The sequence below is a fragment of the Thamnophis sirtalis genome, unplaced genomic scaffold (assembly GCF_051295495.1).
Source record: "Thamnophis sirtalis isolate CommonGarterSnake01/CBP01778 unplaced genomic scaffold, rThaSir2_p1.2 scaffold_6, whole genome shotgun sequence".
NCBI lineage: Eukaryota > Metazoa > Chordata > Lepidosauria > Squamata > Natricidae > Thamnophis > Thamnophis sirtalis.
Genome location: NW_028261386.1, coordinates 11,676,792 through 11,700,811, shown reverse-complemented (window position 1 = coordinate 11,700,811; position 24,020 = coordinate 11,676,792). Strand labels below are relative to the sequence as shown.

At 43.9% G+C, this 24,020-nt stretch overlaps 1 protein-coding gene across 1 annotated transcript in view; it reads left to right on the top strand.

The window, feature by feature from the left end:
• Positions 1–24,020, top strand: part of AUTS2 (activator of transcription and developmental regulator AUTS2) — a 1,079,640-nt gene that overhangs the window by 212,462 nt on the left and 843,158 nt on the right. The window contains exon 2 of the mRNA XM_087717194.1: positions 3,825–4,055. Coding sequence (XP_087573320.1) covers positions 3,825–4,055 — 231 coding nt within the window. The remainder of the gene's footprint in view (positions 1–3,824; positions 4,056–24,020) is intronic.

The following is a 24,020-nucleotide window of genomic DNA, read 5'->3' as shown; positions in this document are numbered from 1 at the left end:
AAATGAAATGTTTGTAACTCAAAGGCTAATGTGTGTGACTTAAACTAAAACATAGGAATCTACCTTAAGTAGCACTATGCGATAGATAGATAGATAGATAGATAGATAGATAGATAGATAGATAGATAGATAGATAGATAGATAGATAGATGATAGGTAGGTAGATAGATGATAGACAGACAGACAGAGTGAAAAATAGGAAAATAGGTTATCTACCTATCTTCCTATTTATTGCACTCTCTTCCTGTGAGATAGACAGATAGATAAACAGATAGATGATAGATAGATAGATAGATAGATAGATAGATAGATAGATAGATAGATAGATAGACAGACAGACAGACAGACAGACAGACAGACAGACAATTTCTGTGATAAATAGGAAGATAGGTAGGTAGAGTTAGAGATGATAGATAAATAGATATAGATGGATAGATAGATAGATAGATAGATAGATAGATAGATAGATAGATAGATAGATAGATAGATAGATAGATAGATAGATAGATAGACAGACAGACAGACAGTTTCTGTGATAAATAGGAAGATAGGGAGGGAAGGAGGGAGGGAGGGAGGGAGGGAGGGAGGGAGAGAGAGAGAGAGAGAGAGAGAGAGAGAGAGAGAGAGAGAGAGAGAGAGAGATCTGTCTGTTCAGGATTGATTTTTAAGATTTTCTGTAAGCAAAGCATATTTTTTTCCACTTAGCCATGGCAATTCCTCTAAAGATAAATTTAAATGTCCAGATTTCATGCCTTTGTCTAATGACTCAAGAGGGCTGAGTTTGCATATAATGCTCAATTAACCTATTTTCTACTTTTAGACAATATACTAGCTTTGCCCAATAATTCAAAATCTTTAACTAAATAAATTGAGTTTCTCACAACACTCTAGGCAACGAAAGCATATCAACCAGAGCACATCAGCTAAGCGTGTGAAATATAGCAGTTTGTACAAATACATCTTTCACCTGGTTAAACATGTCACATGAACACAATCACTGAGGCAAAGCATTGAACGGTCCATCTAACTTAGACCGAGATGCATTAGAGTTGAACAAAATGTGGTGTGGTGTGTGTGTTTTTATCAAGACTGACTTGAAGAATGAACCATGAATGACATCCATGGTTATAAGAGCCTTTGTACAGGTTGTCCTGTGTGCTCATTGTGCCTGTTTTGGGATTGGGAAGCCATATTCAGAGAAATTTGTGTCTTAGTCACCTCCTGGCTAGATTACTCCAATGGGATATAAAGTATATAGGGCTGCCATTCAAGAGCATTCAGGAACTGCATCTGGTTCAGAATGCATTGTGGTGCAGTCAGGTTTGGGTGCTTCCTGTTATCCCAACACGGCATTGTAACTCCAAATAGGTTTCAGGTGCAATTCAAGATGATGGCTGTTACTTCTAAAGTCCTGATGTAGGAGATGAACAGGCTGAGGCCAAGGGAGAGGTCAAGTGCAACATCGAAGTTGAGTCCCTTTGCGCCCACAAGAGTTCTAAGTCCAGCCCACCTTGAATTTTGTGGATTCTTATCCACCGCTAATTTGCCTTGACTGTTAGTAGTTCGGATTCTTGTAGAGAGTGTTAGCATGCAATCAACCTGTAGTCATTCAAACCTTGCTTCCTGATTTCTTGTGTTTGCCAACTATATGATATTGGATCAGGACCATCTCTGCTAGTTTCTGCTTGCCCTACCAGAACCAGCATGGTTGGTATGCCCCAATACCCTTCCATCAGGAAGTGTCACCTTACAGAAATCAATAGCAGTAGCACTTAGATTTATATACCACATCACAGTGCTTTACAGCCCTCTAAGTGGTCAAAGCATATTGCCCCCAACAATCTGAATCATCCTTTTACCCTTTTAGAAGGATGGAAGACTGAGTCAGCCTTGAGCCAGTGAGAATTGAACTATAGGCAACCAGCGGGTAGCAGAAGTAGCCTGCAGTACTGCATTCTAACCACTGCGCCATCACAGATTGTGCTATCAGTGCCAGCTCTATGGGTCACTGTTGTGACTCAGCAGTTCTGCTGAGAGTCTTTTCGGGATCAAGATTCATTAGGCAGCTGGGAGTGGTTAGAAGGAGGTTTGGAGATAAAAGGAGAGATGCTGCCACACCCCAGTCACTGGAGTCAACGTTCCTTCGTGTGTTCCGTGTTTGGTAAAATATTGTTTGATTATTAATCATGATTTATGCCTGTTACACTTGGACAAGTGCTTTGGTGTTTCTTGTAAACTGATCTGTGAAGACTTCGGAAGAACTGCATATTGCTTGTAAGAGTTTTGTTTTGAATTCTTATCGGAGAGTGATGTTTATGTTATTTCTGGGCTCGAAGCCAGTTTGAACTGAAAACTGATAAAGCAAAGTCCTTTTAAGTTTAATTGTCTGTGTTTATTAACGAGCCGTCGAGGGGGGGGGTCAGAACAGGTCACTATCCCCATAGACACCTAGAGACATCCAACCCTGTTGGTTTTTTATAAGGCATTAAAGACAGAGCCTCAGGCTGCTTCATTGAATTCCACAAAATGGCACTTCCAGTCAGATAGATTAATAGAGTTGGGACCTTATAGGTCATCCAGTCCAACCCCTACTCGAGCAGGAGACCCTATACCATTTCTGACAGATGGCAGTTCAGTTTCTTCTTGAAAGCCTCCAGTGATGAAGCTCCCACAATTTCTGAAGGCAACTTCTGTTCCATTGGTTGATTGTTCTCACTGTCAGAAAGTTCCTCCTTATTTCTAGGTTGAATCTCTCCTTGGTCAGTTTTGTCTGGCCTTCAGGTGCTTTGGAAAATAGATTGACCCCCTCCTCTCAGTGGCATCCCCTCAAATATTGGAACACTGCTATCATGTCTCCCCTGGTCCTTCTCTTCACTAGACTAGCCATGCCCAGTTCCTGTAACCGTTCTTCATATGTTCTAGTCTCAGCCTCCTAATCATACTGGTTGCTTTTCTCTGCACTTTTTCTAGAGTCTCAACATCTTTTTTATAGCATGGTGACCAAAAGTGAATGCAGTACATTATAAATCTGTAGAGATTCTCAGTCATCCAGGTAGTGGTTGTTCCAAAGGGGCTTTCTCAGGAGGCAACTGGACTTCCTTTGTTTTTTTTTCTTTTGAAGACATTTCACTTCTCATCCAAGAAGCTTCTTCAACTCTGAAGAAGCCCACTATCCTGTCAGAGCTGAAGAAACTTCTTGGATGAGAAGCGAAACGTCTTCAAAAAAAAAGTCCAGTTGCCTCCTGAAAAAGCATCTTTGGGACTTCCAGTCATTATGCGAAAATATTTTTTATGACCATTTCTGATAGGAATATAATCTAACGGTTGGGTTGGCAATATATAAATCATGTAACAATGCTATACCTGTTTCTTTAAATCAGACTGTAAATGTGATTGGTTGCTGTTTCCTCAATTGGCCATAAGATGGAGCCAGAATCACTGTTAGATGCTGATCTGATCTGAGTGTTTGGAAGCTGGCTGTTAGAGGTGCCGTAAAGTGAGCTATTGTAAGTTTTGCAACTACTAGCAAACTTTGAGTACCAGACTGTTTGTATGATTATGGACTATGTTATTTGGATTATCCCTTAACTGAAAGACGTGGATGACTGACTGCCTTAATCGTGTATGACTTGGACTGTTTGATGGATTCTGATACCTCTACTTCCCCGAAAGTAAAAGCCTACTTAAACTGCAGTGTCTCTGTATGCTGGTTTGTGTGTTCTCCAACAACACTCTCACAACGCTTCTCTGAATGCACTCGCTCTCCCAATGGGGAGCTTACCTAACAATTTCTTCTTCTTCTTCTTCTTCCTGGTTGTAAACAGAAAGATGTCGTGGTGAAGCCGCCTGACCTTGCCAACAAGCATCGGGATCCCTTAGCAAAGAAGAAACGAGAAGTGCTTGCTAATGGGCTGCCCTACCACCTAAAAAAGAGTCGGTTGCACCATCACCACTTCCACCATCACCATCACCACTACAGTTCCGATCGGGAGAATGACCTCGGCCTTTGTCAGCATCTCAGGAAACGGAAGAAGTTCTTAAAAGGGCTCCGACAGGTAGGAAGTCAAACTTTTGGAGTGTTTTCTGTGAAAGTACTGCTACCTCTGTTGTCTTGGGCATGATTCCTATTCTGGTTATTGGTGTGCTGTAGTAGCTCATCAGAGATGGAGTAGCTATTTCTCGGAAATGCTGTAGGGTCTCCTGCTTGAGGCAGGGGGTTGGGCCAGAAGACCTTCAAGGTCTCTTCCTATTCTGTTATTCTATTCTGCTATTCTGTTATTTCTTGAGGTACCATTGTAGTTGTTTGTCTGTGAATTACCACCGGTGAAAAAGAAGCACAATCGTCTTGATGATGTATATGGGCACTTGAGCTGGTTCACTCTTGGCATCAAGAGAGCATCTTAGATGTATTTCTGCTCTCCAGGAGTCATGCTTGGATCCAGGGAGACTTTCCCTTTCCTGAACTCTTCCAAAATGGGAGTTACTCCATTTGCAGGAATTAATGCAGTGGTGGGATTCAGGCAGTTCACACCTATTCGGGATAACTGATTGTTAACTTTCTGAGCAGTTTGGAGAATCGGTTGTTGGAAGAAATCTCATTTTGTTTTTTTCCCATTTTACAGGACTAATTCTGTAAGGAAGGCAGGAAGGAAACATTCTGGTGTTGTTTCTAACCTACCATATTTTTCAGAGTATAAGACGCACCTGAGTATAAGATGCACCAAGGTTTTGAAGAGGCAAATTAAAAAAAAAGTAGGTAGGTAGAGGGAGAGGGAGGGAGAGAGAGAGAGAAATACAGTAGGTAGGTAGGGAGAGGGATATATAGAGAGAGAAATACAGTAGGTAGGTAGGGAAAGAGAGTAGGTAAATAGATAGAGGGATAGAGAGAGAGAGAGAGAGAGAGAGAGAAATACAGTAGGTAGGTAGAGAGTGAGAGAGTAGGTGGGTAGGTAGATAGAGGGATAGAGGGATAGAGAGAGAGAGAGAGAGAGAGAGAGAGAGAGAGAGAGAGAGAGAAATACAGGAGGGAGGGAGAGTAGGTAGGTAGATAGAGGGGGGGAGAGAGAGACAGAGGCAGAGACAGAGAGAGACAGAGACACACAGTAGGTAGGTAGGGAGAGAGAGAGAGAGAGAGAGTAGGTAGATAGGTAGGTAGATGTTTCCAGGTGTATTTATCCATGTGCTAGAGAAGGAAATCTGACAACCTCCAGCACCTAAGACTTTGTTTCTGCTGGCACAGCACTTGATCAATGTAATTCTCATCAATCACTCCAAAGAGCTTTCCTAAAGGAAAAAAAAAGTTTTTGCACTCTGCAAACCTTCCAAAAATGACTGTTTTTCACGAAACGGACCCATTTTTTTCAAATAAAAGGCATGAATAGCTTTTGGGGGGAGGGGTTGCAGAGTGCTCCTGGGGGAGCAAAAAAGAGCAAAAAACGGCCCGTTTTTCACAAAAACGAGTCCGTTTTTTGCCAAAAAAAATTGCATGCATAGCCTTATGGAGGCTTATAGAGTGCTGCTGGGGTCTGGCGGGGCAAAAAAAGCCCATTTTTTTGCTTATTTCTGCCCTCCCCAATCCCCACGAGCTCTCTGAAAGGCCATGCACAGCCATTTTAGTGAAGGGGGGCAAAAAATGCTGTATTTGATGTATAAGATGCACCCAGATTTTCAGCCTCTTTTTTGAGGAAAAAAGGTGCGTCTTATACGCTGAAAAATATGGTAATCTTTCTTGCCCTGCTTACAGAAACTGCCTCTCTGGTTAACCCTTATTATATTACAACAGTTTAGGCAAAGCACCCATCAACATGAGTGACATTGAGTTGGCCATGACCACCCAATCACATGACCACCCAGCCACGCCTAGCCAGCTGGTCATTAGGGCAGAGAACCGGTTGTTAAATTATTCAAATCCCGCCACTGAGTTAATGGTGATGAAGTCAAGTATGGCTGTATAAATACAAATAGGGTCAACGCCTCAGATTGTGGATGCCAAGGCAGAAGGGAAGCAGTTGAGCTTGCAAGCGTAGCTTGAATCTATTTCTGGCGTTTGGCTCCCCACATTTTTTTTTTTGTTTGTATTTACTGCTACAGTTTTGCACTAATGGGAAGATTAATTGAAAGGCAGACCATTAATTAAAGACAATTAAGGACAAAAGAATAGAAAATTTTAACGGTAAACAAAACAACATCCAAATGAGAGTGATCGGTTGCAGGGAACTGGCTGCTTCCAGAAGACATCTTACATGGTTTAATGAACAGATGGACTTCTTTTCCCTTGTCATTTGGCTCAATCTGTTGCTCAGGCCCTTTAGTACTTGTTATCTGTCAAGTGAAGCTAGACTGGATAGAGGATAATCTTCCCAACAGCCCTTTCTTGAAAGGACAATGATCCATGGATTCAGATCAGAGGTGCTATTCTGCCAGTTTGTACCGGTTCACCCGAACCGGTAGCAGAAATTGCAGGTGGCCCTGCCCACCTGCCCCGACTCTATGGCATCCCATTTAGGCCCTTATTTTAGCCGAAGCACATGCGCAGAAGGCTGGACACATGCACGGACGCACACACGCTCTCACATTTGTGAACCGGTAGGAAAGGTAAGTGAATACCATCTCTGATTCACGTGTATGTCCTGTTTCAGAGAAGCAGGGAAGAGATTTCCTATCTATTTCAGTGCAGTTCACTTTTCTAAATTGTTCTCTACCATCCAAAGTTTGCTGCGGGTTCATAACTTATATGTGACCTAGATTTTTTAATCTTAAAGTGTAAACTCTTTGGGAAGACTATTTTTGGAGAAAAAGGAGAGGAAAAAAGGACTTGGTGCTCTCTGAGCTTGCTTGTTCGTTTGCAGCCGTTTCATTACCCAACTTGGTAATGTCATCAGTGAGAACAGAGTGTGGCATTTGTTTCCTGTTCGTATATAGTATCTTGCCTTGCTTGTATTGATGGGAGTGCCGTTTTATTCTTGGTCATTCCTTGATTAGGTTATTGCTTTCTGTTTGATTATTTGCTTGGGATCAATCCCTGCTTTATTTGGTGTTGGTAGCTGCAGAGGTTGTGTTCTGATTTTTGATTTTGTTTCCTTATTAGCTTTTTCATTGAACAGTGTGTAAATGTGGTGTATCTCTATGTGTGGTTTATCTAAACATGTAAATAGAGTTTATCTCTTTCTCTTCTAATAGTGGGAAAAAATGGTTAAACATCCTATCTCCCCCTTTTAATCTGGATGTTCCTTGAACTTGTCAAAGGAGATAGATATGGTAGCATGTCTTAATTATCCACTTTTGTCCTCCTTTAATGGTGCCGAACATCCTCCCTGTTGTAAAAACAATGGTTTGCCTCAGGGAATTTAATTCTTAGAGCAAATTAATTCTTAAGAGGTTTGGAAACACATGAAAACAGGAAAGGGCTTCTCGGAGAAAGTCATTTTAGCTTTTAAATAAGATTTTCACTAGTAACCATCATCCACTGGATCAGACGTGAGAATTTCATTCTCCTTTTCCAATTTCGCTCATAGGGATGTGAATTCTCTCCTGAATGTCTGGGAGGAAAGGAGAGACATAGCTGTATACGAGGCTGTTGATAGCCAAGGCATGCATAACATGAGACCAGATGCTATCTCTTCCCAACTTTCTCAGTCTAGTGTCCTCCGGATATGTGGAATAATTCCTCTTCAAATTCCAAGCCAGCGTGCCCTGCGGCTCTGAGTCGAGCGAGATTCTATTATGATGCATTTATACTATTACTGTATATTTTATCATGTATCTCAAATGTCAACAGCTGCAACGTTTCCGAGTCTTTATATGAATCACCGTTTCTGCGCCCACCAACTGTAAAGTATGATTTATCTTATTTCCGTCATCCACAATACTCTTATTCATTTCTGCTTCCGGAAATCTTAAGCATGCAAATGCAACAAACCTGAAATATCAGAAAGAGAGCTCTTGAAGTGGTGACTAGCCTGGAGATTAGCGGTATGCTCACTTTAACATTTTGGAAATTGATCGTTATGGAGAATTCGATAGCAGTGTTTCTCAACCTTAGCCCTTTTAAACATGTGTGGACTTCAGCTCCCAGAATTCCCTGGACAGCATGTGGAGCTGAAGTCCACCGATCTTAAAAGATTTTAGGTGGAGAGACATTGCTCTAGACCACTAGCTGTTAAACTAGCTGCATCACGTTGCTGTCACGTGATGTTTTGTGACAGTTTCCCCATTCATGGAGCTGGGGTGGGCGTGGCCTGTGCATGACGCATCCGGCCTGTGGGCCGCCAGTTTGACACCCTTGCGCTAGAGGTTCCATTCCAACTAGAGACCATGCTGAGCCACTAATTTTCAAGGATATCCTGGCAGTTTACTGGAAGTCAATTGTAGGAGAAGGAGTGATGGAACCTGGGGGCAGAGTTAAAAGAGGGATCAGCCTAGAATCCCTACATAGCCACCTCCCTTGAATGCCATTCACTGTTATCCAAGCAGGTGCTAACCATTAGCTGAGATGACACCTGAGCATAGGTCATGATTAGCAATAAATAGTTTAATGGACCTGATCTTTCATGTCGGAAATTAATCCTTCAAACGGAAAGCAATTGGATTCTTAGCAATACTTTTCTAACTTAAGGGGCTACGGAATATCAGTACCTTTGGAAACAAGGAACTCTTGACCCTGTTAGTGTGAGTGGATGCTGCTAGATCTAATGTCATGGAATGCTGATTGGGTTAGTGGCTGACTGTACAGTCTATTATATGAACCTTTGCAATGACCTTCTGGGTTGAGGTAGAAGCTGCTGGTTACCATCAAGCTCTTGCCTGACGGACAGTCAATGTAATGACAACAATGTTCTACCCTTTATAAGTAGAATGACACTAAACAACTCAGAGCTTGTTGTTTGTTTTATAGGAAGCTATCACTCAGCCCTCTCCCAGAAAAATGAAATATCCTAGTAAATACTGAAAAGGTAGAATATTATGTTTCTCTGGATGTGAAAAGGAAGAAACATGTTGTTGCTCGTCCCCGGAGTTCCACCGCTCCACCGCCTGCCCTCTCTTCCCCGCTCTCTTGGTCGTTATGCGCCCATTCTTCCTCGCTGGTAATCCTTCCCAGGCCCAAAGGACCCAGGGCTGCCTCATCCTGCTCCTCCAGTCATTCCTCCGGAGCCAACAAGGCTGCGCCTTCTTCCTCCATTGGTCCCAGTTCTGGCTCTTCCTCCTCCGCAGACTCAGGCTCTGACAGAGCCATGAAACCACGATTCCATGATCAGAATTCAGGGGCTTGGCAACTGGCATGTATTAATGATAGTTGCAGTGTCCCTGGGATCTTCCAACCACCATTTGTAACATTCCTAGCTAGATGTCTATGGAGATTTTCAATCATCCGGGTCATGGTTGTCCCCAAAGGTGCTTTTTCTAGAGGCAACTGGACTTTCTGGTTTTTCTTCAAAGTCCACATTTTGGACAGAGAGGATTGCCGGTTTGAAAGAGGGGTCCAAGAGGCCATCTATATCAAAATTGGACAGCCCTCTCTCAACAGAGGAGGAGGGAAATGACATCTTCTATCTCCAATCTAGAACACAGTCATTTCCACAGTTCCAAGGAGGCTCCACACCCATTTGCAACACTCAGATGATCCTGAGGACACAGATAAACCTCCAGGTGGCTTTAACAACTTGCTAAAAGAATGCAAATGATCAGCTGTCTGCAAGGAGTTTAAATCTCTCTATTTCTCACCATCGAGTCAGAAGAAGCAACTTAAAACTTAGGATCAATTTCCTGACAGTTAGAACAATTAATCAATGGAACAACTTGCCTCCAGAAGTTGTGAATGCTCCAACACTGGAAGTTTTTAAGAAAATGTTGGATAACCATTTGTCTGAAGGGGTGTAGGGTTTCCTGCCTAAGCAAGGGGGTGGACTAGAAGACCTCCAAGGTGTCTTCCAACTCTGTTATTCTATTTTTTTATGGCTTCTTGGCTGAGAAGCGAAATGTCTTAAAAAAAACACCAGAAATTCCAGTTGCCTTTTGAAAAAAAAACAACCCTTGGTACTTCCTAGCTAGCTTCCAACAAGCAAAGTCAATAGGTGGGAAAGTCATATTCGCTTAACGAATGCATGATTCACTTAGCGACTGTGTCAAAAAAAGGTTGTAAAATGGCACACGGCTCATTTAACAACCGTCTTGCTTAGCAGTGGAAATTTGGGGCTCAATTGTGGTCTTAAACCGAGGACTATCTGTCCTCTCTGTGCAAGCAAATTATATTCTTTAGAAACGATTCAGGGCTGGGAGGCGGACGGAGGGAACCAGCTAACATTACCAAGCTGGTTCTAGCTGCTGCCTGTTGAATGTGCAGGAGATGTTATTCCACTTTTCTGACACAATATTTGGTAACTGATGTTCCATGACTGAGAACTGTGTGAGAGAAAAGCAGGAGATTTAATTAGTCCCCAGATCCACTGCTGTGTATGGAAATGATCAGTTTAGCTCAGCTGTTTGCCTTTGTGGAACTGTCTGCTGGTGCCACTTTTAATAAAGTACAAATCAGACTTCAGACAAAACTATATGCTGAATTCTAAGTTCTGTCATGTCTCCAGCTTTCCATTAAACTGTTCAGGCAAGGGTCCTTCTATAGCAATAGCAATAGCAGTTAGACTTATATACTGCTTCATAGGGCTTTCAGCCCTCTCTAAGCGGTTTACAGAGTCAGCATATTGCCCCCACAATCTGGGTCCTCATTTTACCCACCTCGGAAGGATGGAAGGCTGAGTCAACCCTGAGCCAGTGAGATTTCAACCGCTGAACTGCAGATAGCAGTCAGCTGAAGTGGCCTGCAGTATTGCACTCTACCTACTGCGCCACCTCGGCTCTAAGTGTGTGTGTGTGTGGGGGAGGGAATACCTCTTTAATCTAAAAGATGCCAGTCCCACCTCAAAATGTAGACGCTAGTCCAGTAGTGGGATTCAGTTTTTTTTTACTACCTGTTCTGTGGGTGTGGCTTGGTGGGCATGGCAGGGGAAGGATACTGTAGAATCTCCATTCCCTCCCCACTCCAGGGGAAGGTTGCTGTCAAATCCCCATTCCCTCCTGATCAGCTGGGACTTGGGAGGCAGAGAATAGATGGGAGCGAGGCCAGTCAGAGATGGTACTTAATGGTTCTCTGAACTACTCAAAATTTCCGTTACCGGTTCTCCAGAGCTGGTCAGAACCTGTTGAATACCACCTCTGCGCTAGTCCCACCTCAGAAAATCTTGTATTAGGAACTGGATGATGAAGGTGTCTCCACCTGCATTTACTTCTGGTGTGGAATGTGTAACCTCAGATTAACACTCCTCACTTTAAATATAAGAAATGTATGATCTTGAGTTTTTTTGGGGGAGGGAGGTGTTTCTGTTCAAAAAAGCAAATGCTTTCTTGGAGTGCCTTGATAGGAACATAGTATGGCTTGATAGCAGTGTTCGATATCTCAGGGAGGGCAAGAAAGAAGAGGGAGTCAAATTATTCTCCAAAGCACCTGAGAAGCAATGGGTGGAAGCTAATCAAGGAGAGAAGCAACTTAGAACTAAGGAGAAATTCCCTGACAATTAGAACAATTAATCAGCGGAACAGCTTGCCTCTAGAAGTTGTGAATGCTCAAACACTGGAAGTTTTTAAGAAGATATTGGATATCCATTTGTCTAAAGTGGTGTAGGATTTCCTGCCTAAGCAGGGTATTGGGCTAGAAGACCTCCAAGATCCCTTCCAACTCTGTTATTCTATTCCGTTCTGTTCTGTTCTGTGGTGGGATTTACTTACCTTCTCTACCAGTTCGCAAATGTAAGCGCACACCAACTTCAAGTCACAGGTGGGTTCCTACCAGTTTGGACTGGTTTGGCCAAATAGATAGTAACTTGCTAGCTTGGGTTGCTGGAACTGGCCATGCCCCTGAATCGGTTTTCCTACGGTGCCGCCATCTTGTTTTTGGCTTCTGCGTGCGCACGGCACATCCCTGAGCAAACTGGCAGTAGCAGCAGCCTGAACTGCTTCAAGTGCTATGGAGAATAAACCAATGTCCCCTTCCCTAAGACAACCCTTCAAGTATTGGAAGATTCTATCATGTCTCCCCTAAACCTTCTCTTCATTAAGCTAAACATATCTGGTTCCCTTAGCTATTCCTCATACGATTTAGCCCCCAGGCCCCTAGCATTTTTGTTAGGGGCGGGTTGGAGGCTAAATCATATGATTTATCCATTTACTCACCTGCTTTTTAGTTCTCCAGAGCAGGGGTCTCCAACTTTGACAATTTTATGACTTGAATTTTTTGGGTGCTGAATTTTTTGGGTAGTAATGGCGGCAGGAACCCACCCCTGGCATGGCCCCCATTCGGCCTGGCATTAGTCAGGAGTAATTTCCCATCTTCCATTTCTCTGCTATTTGAAGTGCTGTTCCAGGGAACTCCGGGGAAATATAGCTTTCCCAAGGACTAAGGAAGGATCAGTAAATCTTCAGAAACTATTTTTTCACACCCGTGGCTTGTTTCTAGGCAATCACATCTGGGTCAAGAGTCAGATGTTCTACCAAGAGCAGTTCACAAATATCCCACCATCACATTCTTAGGTGTATCTTCTACCATTGCTTATCACCAGAAGTAAGGTGGCCCTCACAGGGGCCAAAAAAATCAAGATGGCATCCACAACCACACACTCCTAGCCCCACCCCTTTTCCCCAAAGGGTCAGGACTCTGCATACTGAACACCATCTCGACTCCTCACCCTGAAACCCTTCAACACTGCTATATTTGGCTTATGATAATCGTTCCTACCTTTCTTGCTTTTCCCCCTCTGTCATGTAATTTTATGTTAATCCAATTATCAGAACAGCTCCTAATTAATTTTCGGAAGGATATCATGGAGCTGTCCAAGGTGACATAATTTACAAGTGACATCCATGATGAAAGGAAGGAAGGCAAAGCAACCTGTTGCGAACACAGGAGGCAAAACAAGGAGGAGGATTTTTTTTTTTAAGTCTGTGGAAGCCTTCCAAATGTTATTTAAGTCAGTGTTTTATTTCCAACAGTGTAAAAGGAAGACCTCAAATATTTGCCCAAAATTTAACTGGGTTCGTGCAGTCTGCTAAACTTGAAATGGAAATTAGCGAAAAATAATTTCTCTATTTATGGAGCATACTTTGGTTAAAACAAATAAAACGTTTCATGGCTTAATAACATAGACCTATCCACCTAATATATTAAGATGATGAGTGGATTTCCCATGCATGCTAAGACATAACATATCCAGATCCACTTCTTTTATAGTCTAAAGTTAAGCGAATCCAGTCTAAAAGTCACTAAAGTATTCTAGAGTTCTTTTAGTTAATAGAAGTGTGGTATTTTCTTCAATTTGTAGACTAGATCTGAATAATTGATTCAGGAAGGAGGCTGGGGGAATCCCTCTGCCCCCAAAATTGAGAATTATTCTGACCCCTGTATGATCAGGTGGTTTACAAATACGGGGGTGAACATGAACCAAAAAGCTGAATGGTTGAAGGCAGCATGAATCTATTACTTGTGTGGTGTGTGATTCAATATTTAATAATTCTTGGTTTAAAATTTTCAACAAATGCATGTCAGGGTAATGACGATTTAATAGCTGACCAGCTACTGTAAGGCTGTAAACCGAGATGATGACATGAGGATGAGTCAGCAGGGTTACTGCCACTTTAAGAAGTTGAATATATAAGGGAGGCCATGTGAGGGCATCCCTTTCTCCTCGTGTTCTATTTCCATTGTGGTTCCCCGTGTAGTGTTGAAGATTGCTTGCTTGCTTGCTATTTGCCTAACACATATATGTAAATATATAGAAGTCTTGTATATAAACCACTGTTTCAAAGACAAAACCTCTGTGTACTGTATTTTGCTCCTGGAATGTCTCAAAATAGTAGTCCCGCTGTGCACACTCTGACAATGCAACCTATGCTTTAGAAATGACTTTACACCAAAACATCTGCTTTCTAAGGATCAAAGGAAAGGAAAAGGTTCCCTTGAACCCGGCAGCTTCTTGGACCAATCTCTGTTGTTTTTTTAGCAACAGGCCTTGGGAATTTCCCAATAATCTATTATCTAACTCCATTTAGTTTTATGAGAGCGGTGAAGGTCAACCAGCTGCTACCACCTGCTGTGCCTGACCACTAAATTACACATTGAAGACCCAGCTAGGATTCCTTTTGGATCTATAGTACACAGTTGGAATAACTGTAGGGAATGCACACTGATTATAAGACATGACAGGAAGTGTTAAAATACTCTGTTCTATTCTGCATTCCTGGAATATACAATATATGGCTCCTTTCTTCTGAAATATCCTTGCCCCTCAAAATCCAATTTCTTCAACTGGATACCTTTCTGGAAACATACACGAGAGGTGTGCAATATCTGATAAGTTACTTCCTGGGTCCCAGTGGTGGGATTCCAAATCTATTCCTACCAGTTCTATGAGAGTGCGCTTCTCGCGCATGCGCAGCACTCAAAAACCGCCCTCGGTGTCAGCGCTAGTGAGCTGAGTTGTTTTTTTAGCTCAGCTGAGGTGTGGTTATCCACTTTGCCACACGAATCAGCTGAGCTAAAAAACAAGGGAATATAGGACAGGGAATGATGGGAGCGGGGTCAACCAGAGGGGGTATTTGCCGGTTCTCCGAACTACTAAACATTTTCATTACAAGTTCATCCAAACTGGTCCGAACTGGCTGAATACCACCTCTGCTGGGTCCTCTATGAAACAGAGTCTGTTTCTGTGGTAAATGGTCCAGTATATGTAGTCCTCGACTTACAACAGTTCATTTAGTGACTGTTCAAAGCTATAACGCCACAGAAAAAATAGACTTATGTCCATTTTTCACGCTTATGACGATTACAGCATCCCCATTGTCACATGCTCAAAATTCAGATGCTTGGCAAATGACTCATATTTTACAGGGTCATATGATCCCCTTTTGCGACCTTCTGACAAGCAAAGTCAATGGAGAAGCGAGATTCACTTAACAACCATGTCACTAACTGAACAACTGCAGACATTCACTTAACAAATATGGCAAGAAAGAGGCAAAGCTCACTTTAAAAATGTCTCACTTAGCAACAGAAATGTTGGTCATAAGTCGAGGACTCTCTGTATATCATAGGAAAGCCAGTTTGATGTAGTGGTTAAGATGCTGGCCTAGAAACCATGTGACTGTGAGTTCTAGTCCCACCTTAGACATGAAGGCCAGCTGGATGATTTTGGGCCAGTCATTCTCTCTCTCAGCCCAATCCACCTCTCGGGGTTGTTTTTTGGGGAAAATGGGAAGAGGAAGGAGGATTATGTATGTCCACTGCCTCAAATTACTTATAAAGTAATAACGGCAGGATAAAAATATTGAATAAATGTAAAAAAATAAAACAAGTATCTTTTTATGTCTATATTAAATGTGTATGTAGATACAGGGGCTGTATCTGCATTTCTGCATCAAACTGTGTGCGTATGGTGTGTGTGTGTGTGTTTGTGTGTTTGTGTGTGTGTGTGTGTGTGTGTGAGAGAGAGAGAGAGAGAGAGAGAGAGAGAGAGAGAGAGAGAGAGAGAGAGAGAGAGAGAGAGAGAGAGAGAGAGAGAAGGAGATGGGAGAACATGGATGTAAAATCAATTATTTTTGAATCTGAACACATTTCATAAAGCGTGCATTTTAATTGGCGCAATTTTTTGGTGTTACAGATTGCTTTGCCACATTTGAAGTGCAAAATTGGATCCCAGCCTGAGTGTAGATGGAGAAAGTTGGATCGCATCAGTTTGCATAACTGATGGAACTCAAACAAATCCCTTGATCATCCTTCAGCTAAGCTGGCTGGAAAGAGGCTTTGAGGAAGAAGGCACTTGGCAAACATTTTTCTGTACTCTCTTTTTAATGATTCCTCCATTCTGCCTTGCCATTAATTACCTGGACTGTCAGGGATGAAGTGAGCAAGGCAGGTAGTGGGGAAGGAGAGAACAGAAAAGGGATGTTGTATAATCTAACCAGCAGGTGGGCAGGAGACAGGGGCATAAGACATGAGCTGCCACTAATCCGCTCCCATCAAAGAGTTGAAAAGTAGCTTTTCTAATGTAAACAGCTCTTCCTGTGTGTCTCTTGCTAGACTCTGTAGAAACTAATTAGTACCTAGAAAAAAAAACTAATGGAAGATAGCAGACTTTCAATTACTTGGAGGAGCTGTCACCTAGAACAACAGGTTCTCCAAAGCACCTGAGGGCAGGACAAGAATCAAGGGACGGGAGATCGTTAAAGAGAGACCCAACCTAGGATTAAGGAAACATTTCCTGACAGTGAGAACAATTAATCAATGTACCCAGCTTACCTCCAGAAATTATGGGTGCTCCATCACGGGAGGATTTCTAGAAGAGATTGGACAGCCAGAATGGTACAGAGCCACAATGGTAAACCTATGGCATACGTGACCAAAGTGGCACATGAAGCTCTGTCGCCCGGCACACACCCGGCCTTGCTTGTTTGTCTTCCGGGTTTCTGATGCGCATGTGACAATCAGTTGCTCTTCATACATGTGGCAGTGCCAAAAACAGGTGTGTGCATGTACGTAGCCAGCTGATTGTTGGGTATGCAGGCGTGCCAAAACCTGGAAGTTCTGCTTTTCTGGAGTGCACATGTGGCAGTGCCAAAAACAGGTGTGTGCATGCACGAGGCCAGCTGATTGTTGGGTATGCATGCGTGCCAGAACCTGGAAGTTCTGCTTTTCTGGAGTGCACATGTGGCAGTGCCAAAAACAGGTGTGTGCATGCACGAGGCCAGCTGATTGTTGGGTATGCATGCGTGCCAGAACCTGAAAGTTCTGCTTTTCTGGAGTGCACATGTGGCAGTGCTGAAAACTGGTGTGTGCATGCGCATGGCCAGCTGATTGTTGGGTGTACATGCGTGCCAGAACCTGGAAGTTTGGCTTTTCCGGAGTGTGATCCCTTCACGTGTGGCAGGGCTGAAAACTGCTCTACGCATGCATGCCGGCCAGCTGATTGTCAGGCGCACATGCAAGCTAGAGCCCGGAAGTTCAACTTTTCCAGAGTGCAGTTCCAATGAGTGCATGTGTACACGGTGTTTCCATGTGACCTTTTTGGCACCAAGTGCCATCACTGGTATAGGGTGTCTTGCTTGAGCAAAGTGTTTCAGGTTTCGTTTTATTTATATGCCGCCCTATTCCCAATGGGACTCAGGGCGGCTCACAAACCCAAGAGGGGAAGGGAAACACAAGAACTACAAATACAAGCATTTAAAATAACCAACAGACACACAATCGAGAGGGGAAGGGAACTCATCAACCCCAGGCCTGCCGACACAGCCAGGTTTTAACGGCTTTTCGGAAAGCAGGGAGAGAGGTGAGGGTCTGAATCTCGGCGGGGAGTTCGTTCCAAAGGGCCGGTGCTGCCACAGAGAAGGCCCTCCCCCGGGTCGTAGCCAGATGGCATTGGCTGGTAGACGGAACCCGGAGGAGGCCAACCCTGTGTGATCTAATGGGTCTTTGGGAGGTAATTGGCAGCAGGCGGTCTCTCAAGTACCCAGGTCCAATACCATGAAGGGCTTTATAAGTGACGACTAGCACCTTGAAGCGTATCCGGAGACCAATCGGTAACCAGTGCAGCTCGCGGAGGATAGGTGTAACGTGGGTGTACCGAGGTGCACCCAAAATCGCTCGCGCGGCTGCATTCTGGACGAGCTGAAGTCTCCGAATGCTCTTCAAGGGCTGCCCCATGTAGAGCGCGGTTGGAGTACAAGACCTCCAAAGTCCCTTTCAAGTTATTATTCTGTATTCTTTGTTCTAATTTTCATTGTTACTGAGCTAATTTGCCCGTTGAGATATAGAACTACCTCCTACAGATCAACCTCCAAGTGCCTCAACGACCCTCTAAAAGGATGCAGATGTCCAACTGTCTGTCCAACTGAATGGATGGAAATCCTTCCGTTCCCCACCATCCTGTCAGAGCTGAAGAAGCTTCTTGGATGAAAAGCGAAACCTCCTAAAAAAAAACAAAAAAAAACAAAGTCAGTTGCCTCCTGAAAAAGCATCTTTGGGACAACCATGACCTGGATGACTGAGAATCTCTACAGAATTTGCTCCTGTTTGATGGAGCCCCTGCAAGGAGGAAAAAAATTGGATAACTTTTTTTCTGCAAGCGGGACACCTCTCCCTGCAACCTTTGACAAAAAGAAGAGCAAAAGAGAGAGGAAAGGATGTTTGTCCTCCAGCCAGGAGATTAACTTGGGAAAGGAGCATCCAGTTCAGTTTGGATAGCTTCCCACTGTGCTCCTGGGGGAATTGTCAGAGCAGTGACAATTGATTTACAACATGCTGTTTCCAGTTTGGATTTGCAGTCTCACGTTGACATCTTAGTGCACTTTAGCAAGTGCTTTCATTAAGGCAGTCGGACGGCTGCTAATTGAAGAGAAAGCAGCAGAGAGTTCTGGGGAAACAGAGGAAAGGATGAACGATTTGCATAGATCAAGTCCGTTGTGGTGAATCTGAAGATTGGCCTGCACCAAATAAATGCATGTACACCCGCACAGACTCCTTCAAAAGCTAAAGTCTAATGCACGGGCTGTGTTGTTGCTGTGCAGCTGACCCAGACATCCCGACTGCTGTCAGGTTAACCCATTTCCTGACCCAGGAGTGATGCCTCAGTCAGTTCTTCCTGCCCGCCATTTTCTAGACCGGTGTTTCTCAATCTTTGGCCGCTTGAAGATAGATGGACTTCAATTCCCAGAATTCCCCAGCCAGCAATCAGGCTGCAGCATAACTAAATAGATAAAAGTGAAGGGGGGTCTGAATACCTTCCGAATGCACTGTATAGAGTAGTATATAAGTCTAAAACTAAACTTTGACCATTCGAAGTTACGATGGGCTTCCTTGGGAATGTTCTGACCTAGGCATCCCAAGAGCATGAAGCAAACTCCTTGTCCCAACAAAAAACCCTTTTATTAATTTACTGTGAATTCTGCTCATTCACATCCGGCAAAGTCTTTCCAGGGAGGATTTACAGTCACAGACCTTATATGGCTTGGAGAGCTGACAGGCCGATATCTGCAAAACTTAGCAAGGAGTCTCGGAGAGTCACAAACCAATTAAGCAAACTAAATCTCTCCTGAAAACTCCACTCCCCTTTCCCTCCTCTTTTATTTCCCCTGGGAGGGGCCATTCATCGTCCAGCTGTAGCCTTATTCCCAAGTCGATCCCTGTTTTTTAGCTGTTCCCTTTGTCTGGCAACTCTATGCATGCGCATACTGGGTAGAGGCTCCAGCTGTTCATCTGCCTCACTGATGTCTGACTCTGAAGGCAGCTGATAACTGGCATATGGCTCTGCCCCCGTCTCTGCTTCCAACATAGAGTCCTCGTCAGAGCCTTCCCCAGATTCCCGGACTGGCCCATGTTCCTTCCTCCCAACCTCCTCACTGTCTGAATCTGCTACCAGCTCCGCTGGTGGGCCACAACACTATGATCCAGTTCCAAAATTATGAGGGCCGTGTTCTCTCCGTGGATTTGCATGTGTTTTGTAGTTGCACTTGGCAACTGGCCCTCATATTACAGCCATTTGCGGTGTTCCCTATCACGTGACCAAGTTTGATGATAGTTTTTGCCAAAAACTAATACAGGTGGTCCTTGACTTACGATAGTTCATTTAGTGTTCAAACTTACAATGGCAGTGAAAAAATGACTAGCTTTCACACTTACAACCGTTGTAGAATCCCCTTGGTCATGTGATCCAAATTTGGACACTTGGCAACTGACTCGTATTTATGACCATTGCAGTATTCCCTTTTGCAACCTTCTGACAAAGCAAAGTCAACGGGGAAGCCAGATTCATTTAATAACAGTTTGACTAATTTAACAACTACACCAATCCACTTAACAACCGTGGGAAGAAAAATCGTAAAATGGAGCAAAGTTACTTAACAAATCATAAGTCAAGGACTACCTGTATTTACTTCCAGTTTTCGGCAAAACCGGCACAGAGCAAGCCATTGGTTCACTTAACGACCACAACATTGATTTCATGACCCTGACACTTGCTTAACAACCACCATTTTAAAAAAATTGTAAAGTCATGTTGGACATGTGGGCGAACTGATTTCTGACCATCAGAATATATGATGGTAATAGGCAGGCTCCATTGCAGTCATAAGTTGAGGACTACATGAATGATAAAGAGAAACCATTAAAGCATCATGAAATCACCATGAAATGTTGGGACTCTAGAAAGAGTGCAGAGAAGAGCAACAAAGATGATTAGGGGTCTGGAGGCTAAAACATATGAAGAAATGTTGCAGGAACTGGGTATGTCTAGTTTAATAGAAAGAAGGACTAGGGGAGACATGATCGCAGTGTTCCAATATCTCAGAGGTTGCCACAAAGAAGAGGGAGTCAAACTATTCTCCAAAGCACCTGAGGGCAGAACAAGAAGCAATGGGTGGAAACTAACCAAGGAGAGAAGCAACTTAGAACTAAGGAGAAATTTCCCGACAGTTAGAACAATTAATCTGTGGAACAACTTGCCTCTATAACTTGTGAATGCTCCAACACTGGAAGTTTTTAAGAAGATGTCGGATAACCATTTATCTGAAGTGGTGTAGGGTTTCCTGCCTAAGCAGGGGGGTTGGACTAGAAGACCTCCAAGGTTCCTTCCAATTCTGTTATCCTATTCTATTCTAAATTACCATGAACTGACTCCTCTCAGTTCAGGAGTCTAAATTAAAGCATCCCAGAATGATTGTTAGTTTCAACTTGAGCACATTCACTGTAAAACAGCCCAGCTCTGAGCAATTTCTTCCACTGCTCTGACTGGCAATAAGATTTTTCTAACATTCAACTGGAGTCTGTCTTCCTGAAATTTAATTCATTATTCTCAGTCCTGCACACTGGGACAAGATAGAACAACTCCTGACCTCTTCCCATGTATCATTGCTTCAAATATTTGAAAGGTGCTAATTTATCCCTCCTCTTACCCCTCACAGCTAAAAATCCCTCTTCCGTCTTAGTTTCTAGTCTTTGGATCCTCTTTGTTGTCATTCTCTGGACCTGTGCTAATTTCTCTTAATCCTTCTTAAAGACAGGGTCTGATAGAGGTGGGATTTGTCAGGCCTGAGAGATCCACACATGAAGCTCCAATTAAACTGATGTATTGCTACTCATGCCTATGCACAGAACATTCTCAACTAATGGTTAGCACTTGCTAGGAATTAGATACGGTTCAATGGAAGTCAAGAGAGATTAGACTTTGTTCACTTGTGGCTATGTAGAGATTCTAGGCCCATGATGGTGAACCTATGGCACGCGTGCCCGAAGTGGCAAGCGGAGCCATGTCACCTGGCACGTGCGGCTTCGCTTGTTCCTTTTCCGGTTTTCTGGCATGCAAACGCGTGCAACAATCAGCTGGCCTTCGTACATGTGGCAGTGCTGGAAACTGGAAGAGCTGGTCTTCTGTTTTCTGATATGAGCATGCGCATGGCCAGCTGATTATCACATGCACATGCACACCAGTAACTGGGAGACTAGCTGGCCGCTGCGCATGCACGCACTGGAAACCGGAAGTTTATTTTCTAGGTGCACATGCCCCCTGGGCAGATCCTCTTCTGGGTTGCGGCCCAGATGAGTGTGTGTGCACACTCCCTTTTCGGGATAGATAGATAGATAGATAGATAGATAGATAGATAGATAGATAGATAGATAGATAGATAGATAGATAGATAGAGATAGACATAGATAGACAGATAGATAAATGATAATAGATAGGTAGGTAGGTAGGTAGGTAGGTAGGTAGGTAGGTAGGTAGCAGGGGTGGGTTTCAACCGGTTTGCGGCGGTCCCTGCGAACCGGTTGGTCGGTGAACCTGGAAGTAAGTAACTTCCGGGAACGGCGACGGGCCCACCAGCGCGCCCGCGCTCCTTACCCGGTTTTGACGAGTTCTGCGCTTCCATGCATGTGCAGGACGCATACAGCACCTGCGCAATCCTCCAGGAGCAGCTGGAGCATCACACAGACGCTAGTATGCATGCGCGCACCGCGCACGTGCACGAGGACGCCGCCGGCCCCGTTCCAACCGAACCGGTTGGAACGGGGCGAGAAACCCACCCCAGTAGGTAGGTAGGTAGGTAGGTGGGTGGGTGGGTGGGTGGGTAGATGGATGGATGGATGGATGGATGGATGCATGGATGGATGCATGGATGGATGCATGGGTGGATGTACATAGAGAGAAAGAGGCAGTGAAAGCCTATACTGTTTACTGAACAGATGGAAAAGCTTGCTGGAAACAGCATCTGCAGGAGTGATTCGAAACTGTACGGAAGTCAAATACCGGGTCCAGTTATGGTCACCACAATACACAGTACAAAGTACAAAAAAAATGTGCCAAGAAACTGGAAAGAGTCCAGAAAGAGCAACAAAGATAGTGAAATCCTTCAAAGGACAATGAAAGGAACTGGATATGTTTAGCCTAAAGAAGAAAAGGCTAAGAGGAGACACAATAGAATGTTTCCAATGTTTGAAGGGCTTTTGTAAAATGTATTCTACTAGCCCCTGAGAGCAAGACAAGAACCCACGGAAGAAGAAAAAAATATGGTGAGAGATTCAAACTTATACTAAAGATGAATTTCCTAACTGGGAAAGCTACTAAGCAATGGAACGGTTTGTCTCTTAGACTTGGTTGCTCCATCACTGGAGGTTCTCAAGAAAAGACTGGTCAGTCATTTGTCTGGGATGATCTAGAATTCCTACTCTGATCAGGTCTAGAAAACCTCAAAATCTCCTCAAACCCCATGATTCTGTGAAAATGGAGTGGATGTTACAAATTGCGGCTTCTCTTAATGATAGCTACCATGTTCAAGATTCTTGAGGGGGGAGGTCCAAAGATGACGCTCAAGAATGGGGTATAGTAGACTGGAGGAACACACAAGTTGAGAGAGCTCTCAGGCTCAAAAGGCTGACTCTCTAATCTCCTCAGGTGCCTAAACAGGTGGTAATGCTCACCTAGCCTTTGTGGGATCACAGAAGAACAACAACAGCAACAAGTCCACCAGGCCAGATCTTCATTAGTGCTTGAACATCCCAAGGCACCTACCTAAACATACATAGACATAAGTTAGAAGACGGCAATGAAAAATGACTTCTTCTCCGTGGTTGGCCAGGAAACTGCAGAGATATTTCCTAAGGATCAGGAGCAGGGCCTGAGTGGAGAGAGATGACTAGCTGACAACATCTAGATCAGTGTTTCTCAACCTTGGTGACTTTAAGTCCTATGGACTTCAACTCCCAGAATCCCCCAGCCAGCATAGCTGGCTGGGGAATTCTGGGAGTTGAAGTCCACAGGACTTAAAGTCACCAAGGTTGAGAAACACTGATCTAGATGACCTTGGCTGACTTGAAAAAGGCTGAGCAGAGCTCTCCAAGGAATTCCAGGATGAGATGTCAGGGGGTGGGGAGGAGAAAGAAAAATATTGCAGAAGGAGACCAAGGCAAACTACTTCCATGTTGTTGCCAAAATAACTCCCTGGTTGCATCTTTGCAGTTCCTTTCAACATGAGGGGGTCTCCTCCTCCTCCTCCTCCTCCTCCTCCTCCTCCTCCTCCTCCTCCTCCTCCTCCTCCTCCTCCTCCTCCTCCTCCTCCTCCTCCTCCTCTCTTCTCCCTAGCATATTCCCGGAGGTGCATGGTCTGCTTTTCAGATCATTGAATGCCACTTTGCATGGTCAGCTGCATCTCCAGGGCACAGGACTGCAGTTTGCGTATCTTTATTGATGGTGTCTTGCCATCTCTATTTTGGACACCCGCAGGGTCGGCGGGCATTAACCTCTAGTTGGTAGACAGTCTTGGTCATGGTGGAAGGTGCTGCTCTCTGGAGATGTCCATACCAGCAGAGCCAGCCTTCTCTCATCTTCTCTGTAATTGGTGCCACACCAAAATGCTGTCAAATGGTCTCATTTGTGATGTGGTCAAGAAGGGAGTGAAGTAAAAAGCAGAGACATCACCCTGCCAACAAAAGTGCA